The 18,165-nt window shown below is 38.7% G+C and overlaps 1 protein-coding gene across 1 annotated transcript in view; it reads left to right on the plus strand.

Moving 5' to 3' along the window:
• PTPRC (protein tyrosine phosphatase receptor type C) overlaps positions 1 to 18,165 on the plus strand; it is a 122,148-nt gene that overhangs the window by 81,668 nt on the left and 22,315 nt on the right. Inside the window, exons 14-18 of the mRNA XM_065871958.1 lie at positions 812 to 970; positions 2,141 to 2,355; positions 7,233 to 7,293; positions 14,866 to 14,974; positions 15,581 to 15,615. Of these exons, the coding sequence (XP_065728030.1) occupies positions 812 to 970; positions 2,141 to 2,355; positions 7,233 to 7,293; positions 14,866 to 14,974; positions 15,581 to 15,615 (579 nt within the window). The remainder of the gene's footprint in view (positions 1 to 811; positions 971 to 2,140; positions 2,356 to 7,232; positions 7,294 to 14,865; positions 14,975 to 15,580; positions 15,616 to 18,165) is intronic.

Here is an 18,165-nt window from a genome sequence, read left to right on the forward strand (position 1 = left end):
ATTATTATCACTGTAACATGCTTCCTCTTTAACCTTCTTTTAACTTGTCTTCCTTGGTGGCATTTGGCTACTCAAAAATAGTCAGTGGCTAGTGATTTTTCAATTTAACAAGTGCTAACTCATCTGTGTAAGCAAGGTCCCACCTCCCACGTTCCTACCCAGCCAGAGTCTGCTATCCTAGTCGGGCTCGTGCCTAAACTAAAAATGCTCCTTCTTTCCTTTGTAAAATTTTATTTCCTCCCTTACACCTACCCAGCCTCACTCATCTTTCAATGATCAGCTCAGGTTCTACTGCCAGTGTGAAGCTGTCCTTCACTGTTTCAGCTCCCATGAATTACTGTAGTGCTCAGATGAATAGAGCAGAGGATACTTAGTTACTGGTGATCAAATGGATTTTGTATCTGAAGTCTATAACAGTGGCTCATACCAAAGTTCAAAGTTTGGAGGTTAAGTATCAGAAAAGGGGTTGCCAAAGTATTGGAAAAAAGACTTTCATGATATCCACCATGAGCTGTGTTTTCTCAGAAAGAAAAGAGATCATAGGTAAACAATATGCTTGAACTTATTAAATATGTTATGTACCAAATTAATTATATGAAACCATCATTTTTGAATATTTGAGTTTATAGTAATCACAGTTGTTCAATGTATTTGCTGATAATTGTATGTATTCCTGAGCACCAAGGATTTTTCATTTCTCAATCACTCAGTTTGGAGTCATCTTGGAATGATTTACTGTAGACACTAAATTAAATATGTGCTAATCTTAAATTTTGATGACTTACTAAAAGTTTCCATTTTTTCCCCTGAGGAGAAAGATGCCACACTCTGAATAAAACCACAAATACAATTAATTTGGAATATTTGAAACCTTTTACAAAGTATGAGATAACATTACATGCCTCTGTCAATGGAAGAGTGAAACGTAATGGAACTGATGTGAAATGTGTAGCTGAAACGACAGCAACATGTAAGTTATAAGCTTTAATGCTTTTTTCTATGAACAGCAAAGTCTAAACCGTTAAAACAACATGTCCACCTTTATGCTTCATTTGAGAAACACACTGACCTGGCACATTTGTTAACATCTAGGGTTTATAATAATTTAAAACACAACAATTTAAAAACTCTCATCCTGGGTTTTCTCTGTATCCTTCAGGTATAATCATAGAATTGTAAGAATGAAGCCTGAGGGCATATGAACAGGTACAATTTATAAGATTTCAGGCAATTAAGTATCTAAACAACTTAGATAAAAATGCGTTATCTATTGTTTTCTTTATTCTCTAGAAATATCGACTGCCATCAGACACCCAAGAACGCCTCACTCACAAAGCATCCACTGCTTGCATGACCTCATGAAACAATATTTTGTCAGCATTTTCTTCTCCATTACAATGAACTACATACTACTTTATTTTATGTCACATTTTACATTCATTTGGCTCTTGCCCGCCCCCGTGGGATGGCTCCATAGATTCCAGGTCCAAAGCTAGATCTGTCTCTGGGGTGAATGTGAACTCCATGAGGTCAGGGCAGAAGAAATACCCCTGTGTAAGGCAACAGCTATGGCTCCAGAAACCCTACCTGGCACCAGGCTCACACAGAAAAATTGTCCTCTTCAGGACCAGATGTAAAATGCTCTTAATGTCATTTAAGTTCTGGTTTCAAAAGTCCAGGTCCTCAAGCGTTATGCTTTTGTTATTTTCCTGAAAGTCTATGCTATCACAGAAACAAAGATGATTCATTGCTGCTGAAGAATCCAGCCAGGTATCACCAGGGTCATGTAAGCATTTCCAAAAGGAGGACCTGGACTGTTCGTAGGCCTTTGGGGTTTCCCCTCCCTGCCCCTCCACTCCTTTCTTCTCTATTTTCTATTTCTACCCACTCTCTTTGGGGGAATTGCAAAAAAATCTCATAGTTTCAAGTACAACTTACATGCTAATATTCATCAAATGAATGTGTAATTTATTTTCAGATGTTTTGTTATAGCTTTTTATGTATGTTCTGTCCTAACCTCCCCATCTGTAACACCCAAATAAGCACTTAAAACAGTTTATACTGTACACATATATCGTCCAGTAATTTAAATACGCATTTACCAAATGATTAAAAATAAAATATTTCTTCATTTTGATAGATCCAAGCAAGGTCAATGAGTTACATGTTTCAAGGAAGACAGATAATAGTATGAATGTGAGCTGTAAACCTCCTGACGACTTTAATGGCCCCAAGACAGGGAAGTACCATTTGAGCGTCCGTATTGGAAATAAGTTGGTTGGAAAAGAATTAGAACAACAAAAGTGCACATTCTCGGTAGAAGGTCTTCAATATTCAACAGAATATACATTTCAGGTAAGATTACCATTTCCCCATTTCCATAATCATACATTACTGATATACATTATAGTGGTTATTCTGCAGTATTTAAATAATACTAACACCAGTGCTCACGAAGCTCTGAGGTCTAATGGAATCACACTTTAAAAGTGTAAAAGTTTGACTCCAAACTTTTCATCTCTAGTACATAATACAGTTGTTTACAACACATATTTTGTTGGATTATTTTTGACCTTTAACGTGATTTACTTATAGCTAAATTATTGCCCCCATGTCAAGAAGCACAACATTTCATGCACAGTAGATTATTCCTTTGCCACAACTTTTATTCATCTAGGCTATTTATCTTTACTACTGTTACTTTTTTAAAAATTTTAATACTTTATTTTTATTTTTTATTTATTTTATTTTTGGCTGCATTGGGCCTTCGTTGCTGCGCACGGGCTTTCTCTAGTTGCGGCAAGCAGCAGCTACTCTTCGTTGTGGTGCGCGGGCTTCTCATTGCGGTGGCTTCTCTTGTTGTGGAGCACGGGTTCTGGGCACGTGGGCTTCAGTAGTTGTGGCACATGGGCTCAGTTGTTGTGGCGCACGGGCCTAGCTGCTCCGTGGCATGTGGGATCTTCCCGGACCAGGGCTCAAACCCGTGGCCCCGGAAGGTGGACTCTTTCTCACTGTGCCATCAGGGAAGCCCACTAATGTGACTTCTTAAATTACAAACATTTTTTACAGGTACATTGAGATTAAAAAATAGCAGAAATAAATGTAAGGAAATAGCAGTGCACACAGAGAGTTAAAAAGCTCACCCATAAGCTCGCTGTCCACTGATCATATTCTGTGTGTATACTTCTAAAATGGGGAAACTCAGTCTTTTCCTCCTGCTGTAGGGAAAAACCTCAGTTCATTCTATCTCCTGTGTGTTCTTCACTATAAGAAACACAGGGAAGCATTTCCAAAGAAAACCGGACACCTGAAACACTTCACTTCTGACACTTCTGGTCACCAAATGTGTGAAGGTTTTTCCCCGCATCAAGCAAGTATCTGTGACACCATCTGGGTGTCCATTCAATTTCGACACCACGTACCCAGAGGTAGCACCAGATTCCACAGGTGAGGGGCTCAGTCCCACAAGATTGGTCCCGCCCTATGTCAGAAGACAATGACAAGTAGGAAGTCCCCACCACTTTGTAGCTCGATTTGTCTGCAAATCAGGGGTTCCTGTGACCCACGTCCTTTCGTTTGATTAATTCACTAAAGCAGCTCACAGGACTCAGGCAAACACTTACATCATTTACCAGTTTATTAAAGGTTTTGAGAAAGGATACAGGTGAACAGCCAGATGAAGAGATACGTAGGGTGGGGTCTGGGAGGGTCCCAAGTGCAGGAGCCTCTGTCCCCGTGGAGTTGGGAGTGTATCACCCTCTAGGCGTGAGTGTGTTCCCCAGCCTGGAAGTTCTCTGACCCCAGTACTTCTGGGATTTTATGGAGGCTTCATCACATAGGCATGATGAATCATTAACTCCATTTTCAGCCCTTCTCCCTTCTCAAGAGACTGGGGGAGGGGAGGGGCTGAAACTTCTGAGACTAGTCATGGCTTGGTCTTTCCAATGACCAGCCCTCGTGTGCGAGCTATCCAGGAACCCACCCAGAATCAGCTCAATAGAGTAAAAGACTGTCGCCCTGGAAGTTACAAGGTTTTCTGCAGCTCTGTGTCAGGAATCAGGGTCAAAAACCAAAGACAAAAATGTTCCTAACGCTCTTATCAGTTAGGAGACACAAGGGTTTGGGGAGCTCTGTGCCAGGAACTAGAGGGAGAGACAGATGTAGATTTTCCATGATCTCACAAATTCCTTAATATGAGCACAGCGTCTGCCAAACCGCATGTTTCATAAGTCACTGTATTGCGAACGTTTTTCCATGTTAAATATTCCGCTACTGGTTTTTCATGTTTGCGTAAGATTCTATCTTACGGCTTTATCACATTCTACTAACTATGCCTGTTTTGACAACAGTCAGCAAACACTCTTACTGGGAAATAACAACATCTTTGAATATGTCTTTTATTATTTCTGTCTGAATAAATTCCCAGAAATGAATGTATTGGGTCAAAAGGAATTTAACATGTATTTTGAGATTTTTTTATGATACTTTTTCTTTTCCCTGTGGAAGTTACCAAATTGCTGTTCCCATGGCAGTGTGTGAAATAACTGCTCTGGAGAATCTCACCAACACTGCGCATCCCCTTTTCCTTTGATATTTAGTGGGTGGAATACTGTATTGGCATCTCTTTTTGTTTTTATGGATTTTCTTTACTTACCGTTGAGGAGAAATATCGTTTTGTTATTTGTCTTGTAGCAACATCCTTCCTGCTCCTTTGTCTAGTTTTCTTTGGGAATGCTTCTTGGCTATTAATAGTATTAAACTCTTTGTCCTATGACTTGCAAATTTGTTTTCAGTGTATAGTTTGCCTTTTAATTTTCTTTATAGCACTTTAACTCATACACAATTTCCCCTTTTATTTTTATTCAGTCAAATCTCTCACTTTTATTTCTGGTTTAATGGGAATTTCCACAGTTGACTACTTAATGTCATGTTGACAATCTGCTTCACATTCTTATCACTTAAAGAAGTGTTTAGGTATACATAAGCTTTCTTGTTTTGTTTTTAACCAGAAACGTAGGTTTGACTTTATCAAATGTGTTTTATGGTACCATGTTGGGTCTGCCATCATTGTGATGCTATGGTGTGATTGGTGTATATGCTGAATTATAGTGATAGGTTTTCTAATGTTGAACCAGTGTCACATTCCAAGAAAAAAACCCTGCTGTGTCATTGTGTATTATTCCTTTAAAGTATTATTGAGCTCAACAGCTTAATATTTTATTAAGCCTTTATGAATAGGCATTCATAAATGAGGTCATTTAATAAGTGGGTAAAGGCGACGCTGGCATAGGTGGGGACACGCATCATTCTTTTCACATTTTTGTATGAAGGTTATGCTAACCTGATAAAACAGGTTGGAGACATTTTCCTGTTCTGTGTTTTATAACTTTAAATAATGCAGGAATTATTTGTTCACCGAAAAAAGTGTTTTAGTCCCTTTAACACAGAGGGATTCTTTGAGAATCATTTACGTTATCTTTCGATATTACTGTTCTTTTCAAGTAGCTACCCTTTTTGAGTGGGTGTGCCACTTATATTTTCCCAAAGAAGAGTCGGAATAAAAGAAATACTTTGTTATTACCTATTATCGTACATTTCACTTCACCTCCCTCAGTACCCAGGAAGCTCCAGGCACACTGGCTTCCTTTTCTTTTCTCCAAACACTCAGGTTTTACTCTCTTTTAGGCACTTTACTCAACATTCCTCTCTTTCTAGAATTTTCTTCTCCCATTTGTCAATGATGATAAGTTATTCTGGAAAAATATAGGTAAACATCGTATTAAAATGCAATCTCAAAATTCAAATTAGGAGACAATTATTCAGTTATCCTTTCTCTTCCTCACTCTTCAAAAGGCTGCCTCTTGTTTTCTTCACTGCAGTTCCCATAATTTGTTTTTATGTTTATTTCAGAATCCACTGCTACATTTATACCTTCATGAGGGAGCAATCATTTTAGATTTATTCATCATTGTGATCTCTGGTTAATAAATTAATACAGTTGTTTTTATAATTGTTAATGAATTACTTTCTTTTATTGTAGGTTTATTTTGATATTCTGGTAGTTTGGGCATTGAAAGTGATTTTTGACCATTTATTTCTTTCTCCTTTTCCTTTTTATTAACTATAAATAAATAAATAAATAAAGCTATGGATTGTTCTTTGGTAAAATTTTGACTCTATCCCATGTCTATATTACTTATTACTAATTTCTCAATGACTGACATAAAATTTAATGAGTGGATTTTTAAAGTAGATTGTTCTTATTATTGATAATTTCTAAAGAGTATATATTTGTAATTTGGAATAATTTTTAATTTATCTTTTTAAAGAGACTTTTCTACATTTCTGGTTCCTGAATTTTTCATTGCAATTAATTATTAGTTTAAAAGGATAATTGTCCTTTACAATTTCTGCCCTTTGGAATCTACAGTAATTTTTACAGCTCAGTGTGTGATAAATATTTATGAATACTCTGTGAGTACTGAGAATATTATATACCCTCCATGGGGTAAAAGCTTAGATATATATTTTTCAGATTTATTATTAATCTCTTCTATTAATACTCTTTAGATCTATTTTTGCTTCAGCTGGTTTTTTGCTGAAGACTCTTAATGCTTTCCTGCTGCATGCTGTTTCCTTGTATATCTAAATTGTTTTGCTTTATTGTGTTCAATATTTTGAACTCCTTATGTCTACACTGTAGAGTTTACCCTGTATCATCAATCTTGATCATTTTAACCCTTCTGAACTCAATATCACTTGAATATAAATACTGTGATTCTTACATTATATTGTTTCCACTTAGCCTTAAAAACTTTTTTGTACGTTTTATGTATAACTCTTCTAAAGAGTATACAGCAGAATTTCCTTTTGAAAGAAATGTGAAGATGTTAGCCTATTAATAGGGAATCAACTTTAAATGATGAACATTTTGATGTGTTGGATTTTATTCCTTCATTTTCACTTATTCTTGCTCATTATAACTATTAGTAGTATTATTATTGCTAAATGGGCTAAGATTTCTTTATATCTTTTTCACTGGTAAATATTTTCTTTAAAACATTTTGATAATAAAGTATTGACATAATCTTGAAGTTTCAACTTTATATTAAAGTTAACCAGTATATTTTTTATGAAAATAAACAACAATGTATGACAAATATGTATGTGTTATATTGTGATTCATAAATTTACACTAGAAAACTATTTTCTCTTTTATTACTGAAATTCAGGTTTATTATCACAATGGGGAATATTCTGGTCATCCAATAACTGTTTCACGATCAACATCTTGTAAGTCATCACTTAGCTATTTATTATATTTATATTAAATATATAGTAGCACTTAGCTTTATTATTTTACATTCCTACTCATGTTTAGTTATTAAATGTTTTATTATATATTTTCCAAAAAACATTATATTTTAAGTTGTGTGTGCAAACAGATGTACAGGTGAACACCATATTAAAATATAATATCTTAAATTCAAATTAAGATATTAAATTATTAAAAGAGTTCATAAAATAATTCATAGAGTATTTATCTGCACAGACTAATATGGTTATGCTTATGGCATTTCTTCATGTTAGTAACAAGCATGTTTGTTTTGTGTATGTGTTAGAAATTGTCACCTTATTTTATTCTGTCCCTCAAGCATTTGCTTAGCAGAAGCAGGCGTTACATACAAATCTGTGCTGATTTACCCAACTGAGCTAGGATACACATTCCCTAATAACAGTGTGGCTTTTTAATGTTTGGTCACTAATATTTTAAAATATTTTAATCAAAATAAAGGTCACTCTAGAAAAAAAAATCACTGAAATGAAGAAAGCCGTGTGTCACCTTCCCTCGCCGGTTGTTCTGCTCTCCAAAATGACCCCTTTTCACCATTTCTGTTTTCAATTCTATAGTTTCCTCCATATATAAAAGGGATATTGTCTGCTGCTCTTTCTAGAGTTTTAATGTTGCTTGTTGATCTGAGCCTGCGGAGGAAGAAGACTTAGCACACTGCTTTAAGTTTTCTCTACTTGTTAGCTTTGTAAATTCAATTCAATTCAATTCAATTCAAAGCTCCCGGTGCAGTGTTACGAAACACAGGCTGTTTCTGATGTCACCTGGTCACTTCTCCGTCTTTGTCAACTACCCGCACGTGCATGCTTCATTTTCCCGAGTCTTTCCAAAGAGGGAAGATATAAAAACAGCTTATTTTCCAAACTGCTTTACTAAGTCCCATACAAAGTTGTAGTTCTTTCTGCTCAGATTTATAGGATAAAAGCTCCTAATGTAAAATGCCAAACAACTTCAGCCAAGTATCTTTGACTTTATTTCCATATACGTTTCTTTTATAAGCCCTTACTATAACAACAGCTTCATTGAGTTTTTCTGATTATGTAAATAATTTATAGTGTCAGCATTTATTCTTGGGGTCATAGACTCCACTGGACATTTCAAACTCCTATCTTAATAAGCCAGGCCTGGCACCATTTCCCTCAGAGAAACACAGAGTGGGAAACACAGCCAGCAAGGGGGTCTGGCCAAGAAAATCCTGCTAGCATTGCCCACTGCAGTCCAGGGACTATGAACTCTTTGACCCTCTAGAGGCAACTGAGCTGTAAGACTGAGGCCATATGTGTGGGAGCGACCCTGGCTTAGAAGCCCCATGTATCTCTTATAATAGTTCCACAGGCATAGCTACCAGATGTGCCAACAGGGATGCGCCCGGTAACAAGATGTGCCAGGGGTTAGTGCATTCAGGGAAATCAAGGCCAGGGCTTCCCACCAGGACACCATCATTCATACATAACCCTCCTGTCCAGATGCCGTTTGGAAGTCAAGGATTGCGTTTACATTAGCAATGTTGCCTGGTGACACAGCTACTATTGCATCTTTATCAGATTTCTCCTTCAGTGGAGCTACAGGGTTATCCTATGCTCCTTTTTTCCCATAAAGCAGAAAAAGTATTAACTCTTTGCTAACAACAGCATTTTCATAAGAGGTAAATAATGTCTTCACATTTTGATACTGACATCTACTCCAGGGGAGGGCTTGGGTTTCGAAATGCAAAAGCACAGCTGCTAGAAATTTATTACTGAGTTTCTTTGGTATCACATTCCATCATCTGCATTTTGACAACATTCCCAATTGAATTCCTGGGGTCCTTTTCTTCTGGAACTCTCTGAGGGTACCATCATAAAATTTTCCTTTATCAGTTTCCCATTTTAAAATTGCTGCATTTGAATCTCATGGTTTTTTTTGTTGTTGTTGCTGTTGTTTTTTACTGGTTTATATCTTCTAGTGTAAGAAGAAAATATTCTAATTTCTGCAGGCATGAAAATATCTGTATTCTATTCTAACACAATCAATATTTTGCTCTGGCATAGATTTTAAGTTTAAAACTATAGAATTTAAAGTATTTCAGTTTTGTTCCCCTGCATCCAGTATTACTTTCTAATGCCATCCTGCTTCTCATTCTTTTCATAAGTTCCCTCATTTTATTTTCTCTCTAGAATGTTTAGGCTTTCCTCTTTATTCTTGGTCTGACATGGGTCTTTTTCACTTATTTTCCTGGATGCTATTGGCTTTTGTGACCTGGAGGCTTGTATCTCTGGGAAGTTTTCTTTGTTCCACTTTCTTTTTGCAGTCTTTTTGGAGCTCATCTTAGTCACATTTTGGAATCATTAGTCGATGTATTATTTTGGCATCTGCCTTTTGTGTTGAGGGTTTCTTTGAGAGTTCCGTTCTCATGGGCAGTCTGACCAGAGTTACAGTGACACAGGGGAGAAGGTGATTAGAAGTTCTGTGGTCCTTAAGGGGCCGTATTGACTGAGGAGATTCTCTGTGTTGTTACTGATTTATTTTCTCCGGCATCATTTATAATCTCCAGAAATGAGTCCACAACTGATCCTTGCGGTAGAGTGGAGGGTGCGGGATGGTTCCCTCAGGGGAGGGCACAGGGCCAGTGTCCAACCATTCCACATGCAGACACTTGCTTCTCCTGCTTCACTTCCATGCTGGGCCTCCTCCCTTCTCTACTTGGAGCCTGATTTTACCTCTAGACTCTTACCTCTTCCATTCAATTTTTCCAAAGAGTAGGCTTGTGTCTCCTCCTCCCTGGTGTGTCTTTCAAGAGATGCCTGGGTTTTCTGTAAATAGACCCTCAATTGTGCCATTTTGGTCTTTTGATTGGTTTCCACTGTCCATGGCGCCTGGGAGCTTGAGGCCCAGGTGTTCTTGGGAAGGTGTGTGTCCCTCGTCACCACATGCTTCTCTGGTTGTGGCTTCCTCTCCTTTGCTTCCTACCTTCCAAAACTTGTCGAAATCTCTCAACCTCTGGCTCCCCGTCTCCCATCCTGTCTGCCATCATGGATCTTCGCCTCGGTCATTGTTACAGGGGCTCCTAGAGAGAAGAGCAAGTCTTAGGCCACGAGATGTATCTGAAGCCTTCATTGTTCTATTATTAATACATTTATGGCGGTACATCTGATGCTATGTCATGTTTCTATAGAACCAACAGCCCTAATTAATTGCTATGGATTGCAATGCTCACTCAACACCATTTGGTGTGTTTTTTTGCAAAATTTCTAGTATGTGCTGCTGGTCTTCTCTTTCCCACTTGATAGATATACATACATATAGACATAAATATAGTTACAGATATAGACACACACATGACACGTATATAGGCATCCTCACAACACCTTTCTAAAGAAGATCAAATCATTCCCATTTTATAGATGAGAAAATTTAAACTCGGACAATTTAATCATTTTGCCCCATGTTAAGAGTCAAAGAAATGCCAGAGCCAGGATGCAGACTCAGCTCTGACATCTGACAATCTCCATCTGAAATTAATTTTCTATGTTCCTGTTTTTATGAATTTCCAGTTAGAGACATCTGGAGCATGAGACACGCTGTTTGGGCAGGCGTTGGCCTGGCGGAGTCACTCCATCTTTCTGGTTGTAGGAGAAATGTCTCATGCTCAGGAAGTCTTCCACGGACCATACAGAAAATAGGTTCCCCTTACTTTCTTACCACTCTATTATTTTCCTTTAAATATAAGGAAAATATATAATTATTTTATTTACCTGTCTAGCCTTTCTTTTCCCCCAAAGGTAAGGAAAATTCCCTCAGAACTGATACCTTTTTATGCCTATTTTCTGTCATATCCCCAGAGACCGTCACAGTTTTAGGGCACGTAGCATTTGCTCAGTCAGTATGGGATGAAGAGGGGTACCAATCAGTTAAGGCAACGATGGATGCTATAACAGATAAACCAATCAATTAAGGCAACGATGGATGCTATAACAGTTAAGCCCCCAAATCCCAGTGAAGTAACAAAACAGACATTTATTTCTTACTCCACACCAATTGGGGATGTTTGTGGGCATGTAGAGGGTGGGGTTCTGCTCCACACACCATTCAAATTTCCAGGCTGACACAGGGGCTGACTTCTCCCACACGTGGCTTCTGAATTTGTGAGGACAACCAGCATCCAGCCAGCAGTTTGGAGAAGAAACGAGGTGAAGTGTCTCTCCAGACGGGGGGTAAACACCAGACCCAGAAGAGGCTTATATGCCTTCTACCCTTATCTCAGTTACCTGGACACACTTAACAGCAAGGAAAGCTGGTCTGGAAGGAAGAGAAAAGAGGTGTGCTTAAGAGTCAGCCAGTGTCAGCCACAGGCAGGAAGGAAGGAAGCCAGGGAGGGGAGGAGGCTGTGGCTTCAGCCACGCTGAACTAACTATACGGACTGTCTCCAGGCAAAATCACAGGGAGGTAATGCTTTGTATTAGTTTTCTCTTGCTGTCCAACAAATTACTGCATGCTCAGTGGCTTTACACCACACCCGTTCATTAGCTCACAATTCCGTAGGTCACAATTCCAGCTCCATGTGACCAGATCTTCTGCTCAAAGCTGAAATCTAGATGTTGGCCAGAATGAGTTTTTATCTGGAGAATATGCAGAAAAAGTGTTTCCGAGGTCATTCCAGGTTAATGGAGTCCTGTTTCTTGCTGTTGTGGGACCGATGACCCAATTTCCTTGGGGGCTGCAGGCCAGGGCTTGCACTCAGCTCCCAGAGGCCCCTCACGTTCTTTCCACCTGGCCTCCTCCATCTTCAAGCCAGAGCAGTGTGTGGGATCCTGGTGTTTCAGATCTCTGACTTCTGCTTTTAAAGAACGCATGATTAGTTTGGGCTCACCCAGAACAATTCCCCTATCTTCCAGTCCCACCTGACTCGACGCTTGAATTCTCTCTGCACAATCGCTTTGCAGCAGTACCTAGATTAGTATTTTCTGAAGCAACCAGGACCTGGAAATCTTGGGCGGTGTATCTTGGAATTCTGCTCACCATATATTTCCTTCAAAACACCCAGTCTTCTCAGCCTACCCCTGCCTAAAACATACAATTTCTGTATTGCCTTAGAAACATGACTGAAGAGGGTTGAATTTGTTTCCTCATTGAAAATAGTAAGAGCACTAAGTCTCTCCCTATCTCCGTGAACCATAGCCATGGTAGTGAACCCTGATGGATAGCCCCTCATCCCCTTGGGTCCTCCACTCCCTCTGTGCACAATGTTAATTCATAATCCATCATTATGGATTAACCATTAATCCATAATCCATAATCCATAGCCACTCTCTTGCAATTACTCTTGAATCCCTTGATCCTGTCAACCAAAACCCCTGATGTAACAGTTTTCTTCTTTCTCTCCTGCATCATGATTTCCCCCTGTGCTGGATGGGTCTCATCAAGATGCAGTTGTTGAAAACCAACAAAAAGCAGCAACGACCACAATATTTCTTTTGACCCTATTTCCTCTTTGGCTGCCACCCTATTTCTTTACCCCCTGCAACTCCCAACAGTAAAGCTTATTTCTTCCTATTTCACTTGTGAGTCCCTTTGCAGGTTCCATCTTTCTCCTCCAACCTTTGAATACTGGAGTGTCTCAGGACTCAGTCTTGGGGTTTCTTTCCTTTCTATCCAATTTTAATTTCCTGGTGAATTAGTCAATCTCATAGCTTTAAGTAACAGATCTGTGTTGAAGACTCTCAAATTAATGTCCAGTCCCAGCCCCTTTCTCGTGAGATTTATGGTAAGAGAGCCTCAGATCTGCATATCCAGTTTCCTACTTGGTGCCTCCACTTGGGCATCTAATTGTTCTTTCAGACTCTCAAATCCAAAACTGAGCTTCTGTTCCCCTCAGAAGGCTGTTCTGCCCACAGCCTTCCTGATCTCCGTTCACTGCAGCGCTGGATGACTATTTCACCTAACTCCAGAGCCATCAACCTCATCTGAACCACTGTCATATTTTGCCTGGGTTATGGCATTTTCAATAAGGGGTTCTAAGGATCTGTATAATGCACACATTAGAGTTAATTACTCCTCTACTCAAAATCCTGCAAGTGCTACACATTTAACTCCAAAACCTGTGTAACTGGGAATTCCCTGGTGGTCCAGTGGTGAAGATTCTGCGTTATCACTGCAGTGGGCCTGGGTTTGAACCCTGGTTGGGGAACTAAGATCCTACAAGATAAGCAGTGAAGCAAACAAAACAAAACAAAACAAAACAAAAAACAACAATAACAAAACAATGTAACCTTAAAATGATTTACAAGGCCCTCCAACCTGACCCTTGTGCTCTGGCGACTCCTGGCCATGTTCTCAAATGGCATCTCCTGCTGCCCATCTCTCTCTCCCTCCACTTCAGCCTCTCCGGATTCTGGATTTTTGCTGCTCCTTGGGCACGGGACATGTTCCTGCTTCCAGGCTCTCACCTAACTGCACCTGTGCCTAGAACAAGCATCCGCCAGTACCTCCTTAGCTAACTCCTTACCTTCCCAGTCTTTATCATCTTCCAACCTACTTTACCATTCACTTAATGTGTATAGTCTTAACTGTCTGTCTTACGTCCCAGAACATCAGTCCCATGAGGATAGGGGTCTTTTCCTGTTTGGTTCTCTGAGACATCTTAAGTACCTAAATCAGTGTTTGACATACACTAAAGACTCAAAATACTTTGTGCGCATTGTGAATAATTAGTACTGACTATGCTCCAGGCATGGTGCTAAACGTTTACAGTGAATCAAACTTGTTTAGCCTCATTTTAGGAATTAGGGATGGAGACACAAAGATAGTAAGGATTTGGTCCAAGGTGCCAACTAGGAAGTGGTGGAGCTAAGTCTGGCTCCCTAATGCCTCTGTGGTACTTTACTACACTTTCACTGCAGACGAATAGTATGACCTACTTATTCAAGGCAAAGGATATTTCCAATGCACTCTCTTTTCTTTGCCCTTCCTCCAAGAAAGGGTGTGATTTCACATTAAACCTTAGTGGAAATACAGGTCAGAGTAAGACTAATCCCAACTGTAGAATGAAATAATTTTGTCCCTTGGATAACTGATTGTATACCTCAATGAGCAGGTTTATCTCTGTGGGGCAGAGACCTTTCTGATCCCCTTAAGAGGCTACCTACTTCTGCATATAAAGTTAAACTATAGGAGGTTCTCTCTGAGAATTGTAACTAGATTACCTCTTCAATCCCTTCAAAATGGAGTGACTGAAAGAAAGAGAATTAAATATAAATGATACTATCTCATAAAAGGGCATTATTTGTTAGGAAGGAAGAGAATTGCTCTTCTATGCTCTATCGCTCTTAAAATATGAAATGTTTTATTGGTTCTGAACAATATAGGCAAGATTTACAAAATCAGGAATGTATTGTCTTTGATCTCATTCTAAAAATTGTATTTTTTGAAAACTTAAAAAGAAATGAAAACGTTAAACTGTAAGGTGATTTTTTCAAAGAATCCAGCAAAATATTTGACATAATAAGCTCTCTTTATGTGTTCTTTTTCATTTCTAGATAATTCTAATGCAGTGATCATATTTCTGGTATTTCTGATTATTGTGACATCAATAGCCCTGCTTGTTGTTCTCTATAAAATCTACGATCTGCAAAAGAAAAGATCCAGGTAAGAGTTGATTTTAAGATGAAAAAATAATAATAGTAGTAATAATGATGAAAACCCATTTATGAGGCCAGTTTGGAACAAATTAAGTGAAAAATGTGAATTCAGAGACGACAGCACTAAGTCCAGGACATCACTGACCTTTTGATCAAAGACTTTCACATGGTCTTATTGGTTTATATTAAATATTAATATTTTCTACATTCACTAATAACTGGATGGATTCCCTTTAATAATAACCAATGAAAAGAATGTGTCTTTTCTTTTAGTACAAAGTGGTCAGAGATCTAGAAATGACAAAGGAGAGAAGTATCTAGGGAAGGATATGCATTCCTCTGTCCAGGAACAACTACATTTTACAAAAACAAAGAGGTTCCAAATAAAATAATGTGGCCAGTTATCCAAGTTTGGTTGACCACCTGTGATTGGTTTCTTCCTCCCCACTTTTTCTCCCCCCCATCATCCCCTCCCATCCTCTGCCCTTTTCCTTTTTGTCTTCCCCATCTCCACTCCCTCCTTCCTTCAAGACATTCATTAAACATAAATTGATTGCCAACTAATTTCTATGTTTCTTAAGAGTATGCAAACTTACATTTCTTATTTTCACAGCAATTTAGATGAACAGCAGGAACTTGTTGAAAGGGGTAAGTATGCACATTTTTTACTGGTGATTATCCCCCTCCCATTTGAATCTACTCATTTGAAATAAGAATTCAATATTTTAAAAAATCTAACCTGGACTTCCTCTGTGGATACAATGATGAAATTTAAGTTATGTATTTATTCAACCAGCAAGGATCTATGCATTTCCCAGAGTATGCCAAATATTGTGCCAGCACTGAAAATATGTCAGTGACAGGCCACAGACTCTGCTCTTAAAGGTTTAGAATCTAACAGAGGAAGAGAGACATGTGGACAAATATGACAGATTTGATAGATACCATCGTCGTGGACTGTGTGTGGTGCTATAGAAAGATGGAAGATGGAAAACTGATTGGGGAGAAGGCAGGAATCTGGGTCTTCTAAGATTGTGGGGAAACATTGAGGAAGGAGCAGATGGAAAGCCACACAAATGAGGAGTGCAAGTGTATTCACGTCCCTGCCAGGGTGGGACACTGGCTGTTCCCACTAAAGGCACATTGATGGACATGACAAAAGATGGCAATTTGACTTAGGAAATGAAAACATATTCCATTTTTTCTCTCTTCTTAAAAACTTTTACAGTACTTCTTTCATTTCTCTTTAAAAATGTGATTTTTGATCCATTTAAAGGGCAGGAGATAAAGAAGTTGAAAACATGTTTATAATATAGGAAATGGTTTGTTTTTTTCATACTCAAGACGGGAAACATTTCAGAACTCCTCTATCTGGTTTTAACTTGTCTCGGAAGGGTTTCCCTCTGCCAGGGCAGGTCCCAAATTCATAAGCAGAAGCTTTTGGGCAGGTTCCTTGGAGCTCCCCAATAGGCTTTATTTTCCATTGCAAAGTTTTGCTGACACTGTATTTTATATTCCTCTTGTTTGTTAATCTTCCTCCCTTGTCTAGAATGTGGGCTCTGGGACGGCAGGGAGGCTTTCCTTTCCCATTTAGTGTTTTATCCCCAGTACCTGGGTGGGCATGTGGATTCAATACGTGTCAATGAACAAATTAACGTGGGAGATAAAGTGTCCCGAGGGTTAGTTTTTATAGGTGGGCTGAGGGATGCATGAAGATCACAAGAGTGACAGGCACCTAAGACAGGAGGGGCACCATTGCCAGGGGTCAAGGAGTATTTATCTCAAAGTTGACACTGATGGCTCCTTGGAGTGATTAGAACTTACCCAAACTCCATAAAACCCCGAAGGTGGCCCTAGGTCAGAATTAATGAATGCCGGAAATCTCCAAACACCCAAAGAAGCAACCATACATGGACAGTTTGATAGTTATGATTGGATAGAAAATTTCCACAGACAAAAAAATAAATGTACAACCCTAATGGACATCTTCTTTCTTCATCTAAAAAATAGGGGAAATTAACATGAATACTGAAAAAATACAGTCAGATATACCTGGGATAGTAGGAGTTGTTTCAGTATTCACATACACTTACAGCTATTTACATTAATATGTATTTTGTTCTTTAGTAAGTTATTTCACAAGCCTGGCATATAATGAGTTTCACTCTGGTGGCATAAAATATTAACACAATCTGTTCACAGTCAACTATAGAGATTATCACATTAAGATGAGTCCTGGGTATAGAGTATTCATCATATTCTCTTATTTATATGTTTACAGTATTTCACAAGTTAAAATAGATACAATAAGAAGAAAAAATTACAATATAGATGAGTATTGTTATTGCCATAAAATGCTTCTAATCCAACAAAAAATGTATATATCCTCACAGTGGTGATATTTGGTCTGGAACCTGTTTGTAGATAGAAAATGAGGAAGGACATTCTATGTACAGAGAGAACAGTGTGTGCAGAAACATGAGGACAAGAAAGTGTGTGATGCACTTGGAGAACACTCACGCCTAAGATGTAAATCAAGTGTAGGAAACAGTGTGGTTGAGATGGGTCAGGTGAGATGATAAAAAGGGATCATATATCACATTAGACATTGAAACTTTAGCCTATAGGCTATGGAGCACAAACAATAGTGTGAGTTTTTTTCAACAAGCAGAGCTGCAGGCTCGTATTTGTATTTCAGAAGATTAATTTCTGGCAGTTTAAAAGATAAATCAGGGTGGGGACAGGCTGGAGTCAGGAAGGGGAGTCTGGAAGACGTCCTTACGTGGATGAAGAAGAGTCCTGAGCATGACCACAGGCAGAAAGGATGGAAAGTACACGGTGACCTGTTGGATACGGGGACAGAGGGAGAAATCGTGGATCACCTGGAAGTTTCCATCTTGAATGACTTTGTGAATGGTGGTCCTGTTTGCCAAGATTTGAGATGCTAGAATCAAGGGAAAATTACTTTGAACATCTTGACTTTGAGGTCCCTATGGGATAACTGGGTGGAAAATCTGAGAATAAGAGGGAAAGATTAATACAAAGGCCAGAAGAGGGCTGGAGCCCAAGATTTAGACGTCATAGGTTTACAGGTGAATCTTTATGTGTGAGTGAGATTTTCCAGGTGGAATGTGTATGAAAAGGAAAAACACTAAGGACTGAATCCAAGGTATATATTTAATGAAATTTACATGAACA

The sequence above is a fragment of the Phocoena phocoena genome, chromosome 1 (assembly GCF_963924675.1).
Source record: "Phocoena phocoena chromosome 1, mPhoPho1.1, whole genome shotgun sequence".
NCBI classification, from domain to species: Eukaryota; Metazoa; Chordata; class Mammalia; order Artiodactyla; family Phocoenidae; genus Phocoena; species Phocoena phocoena.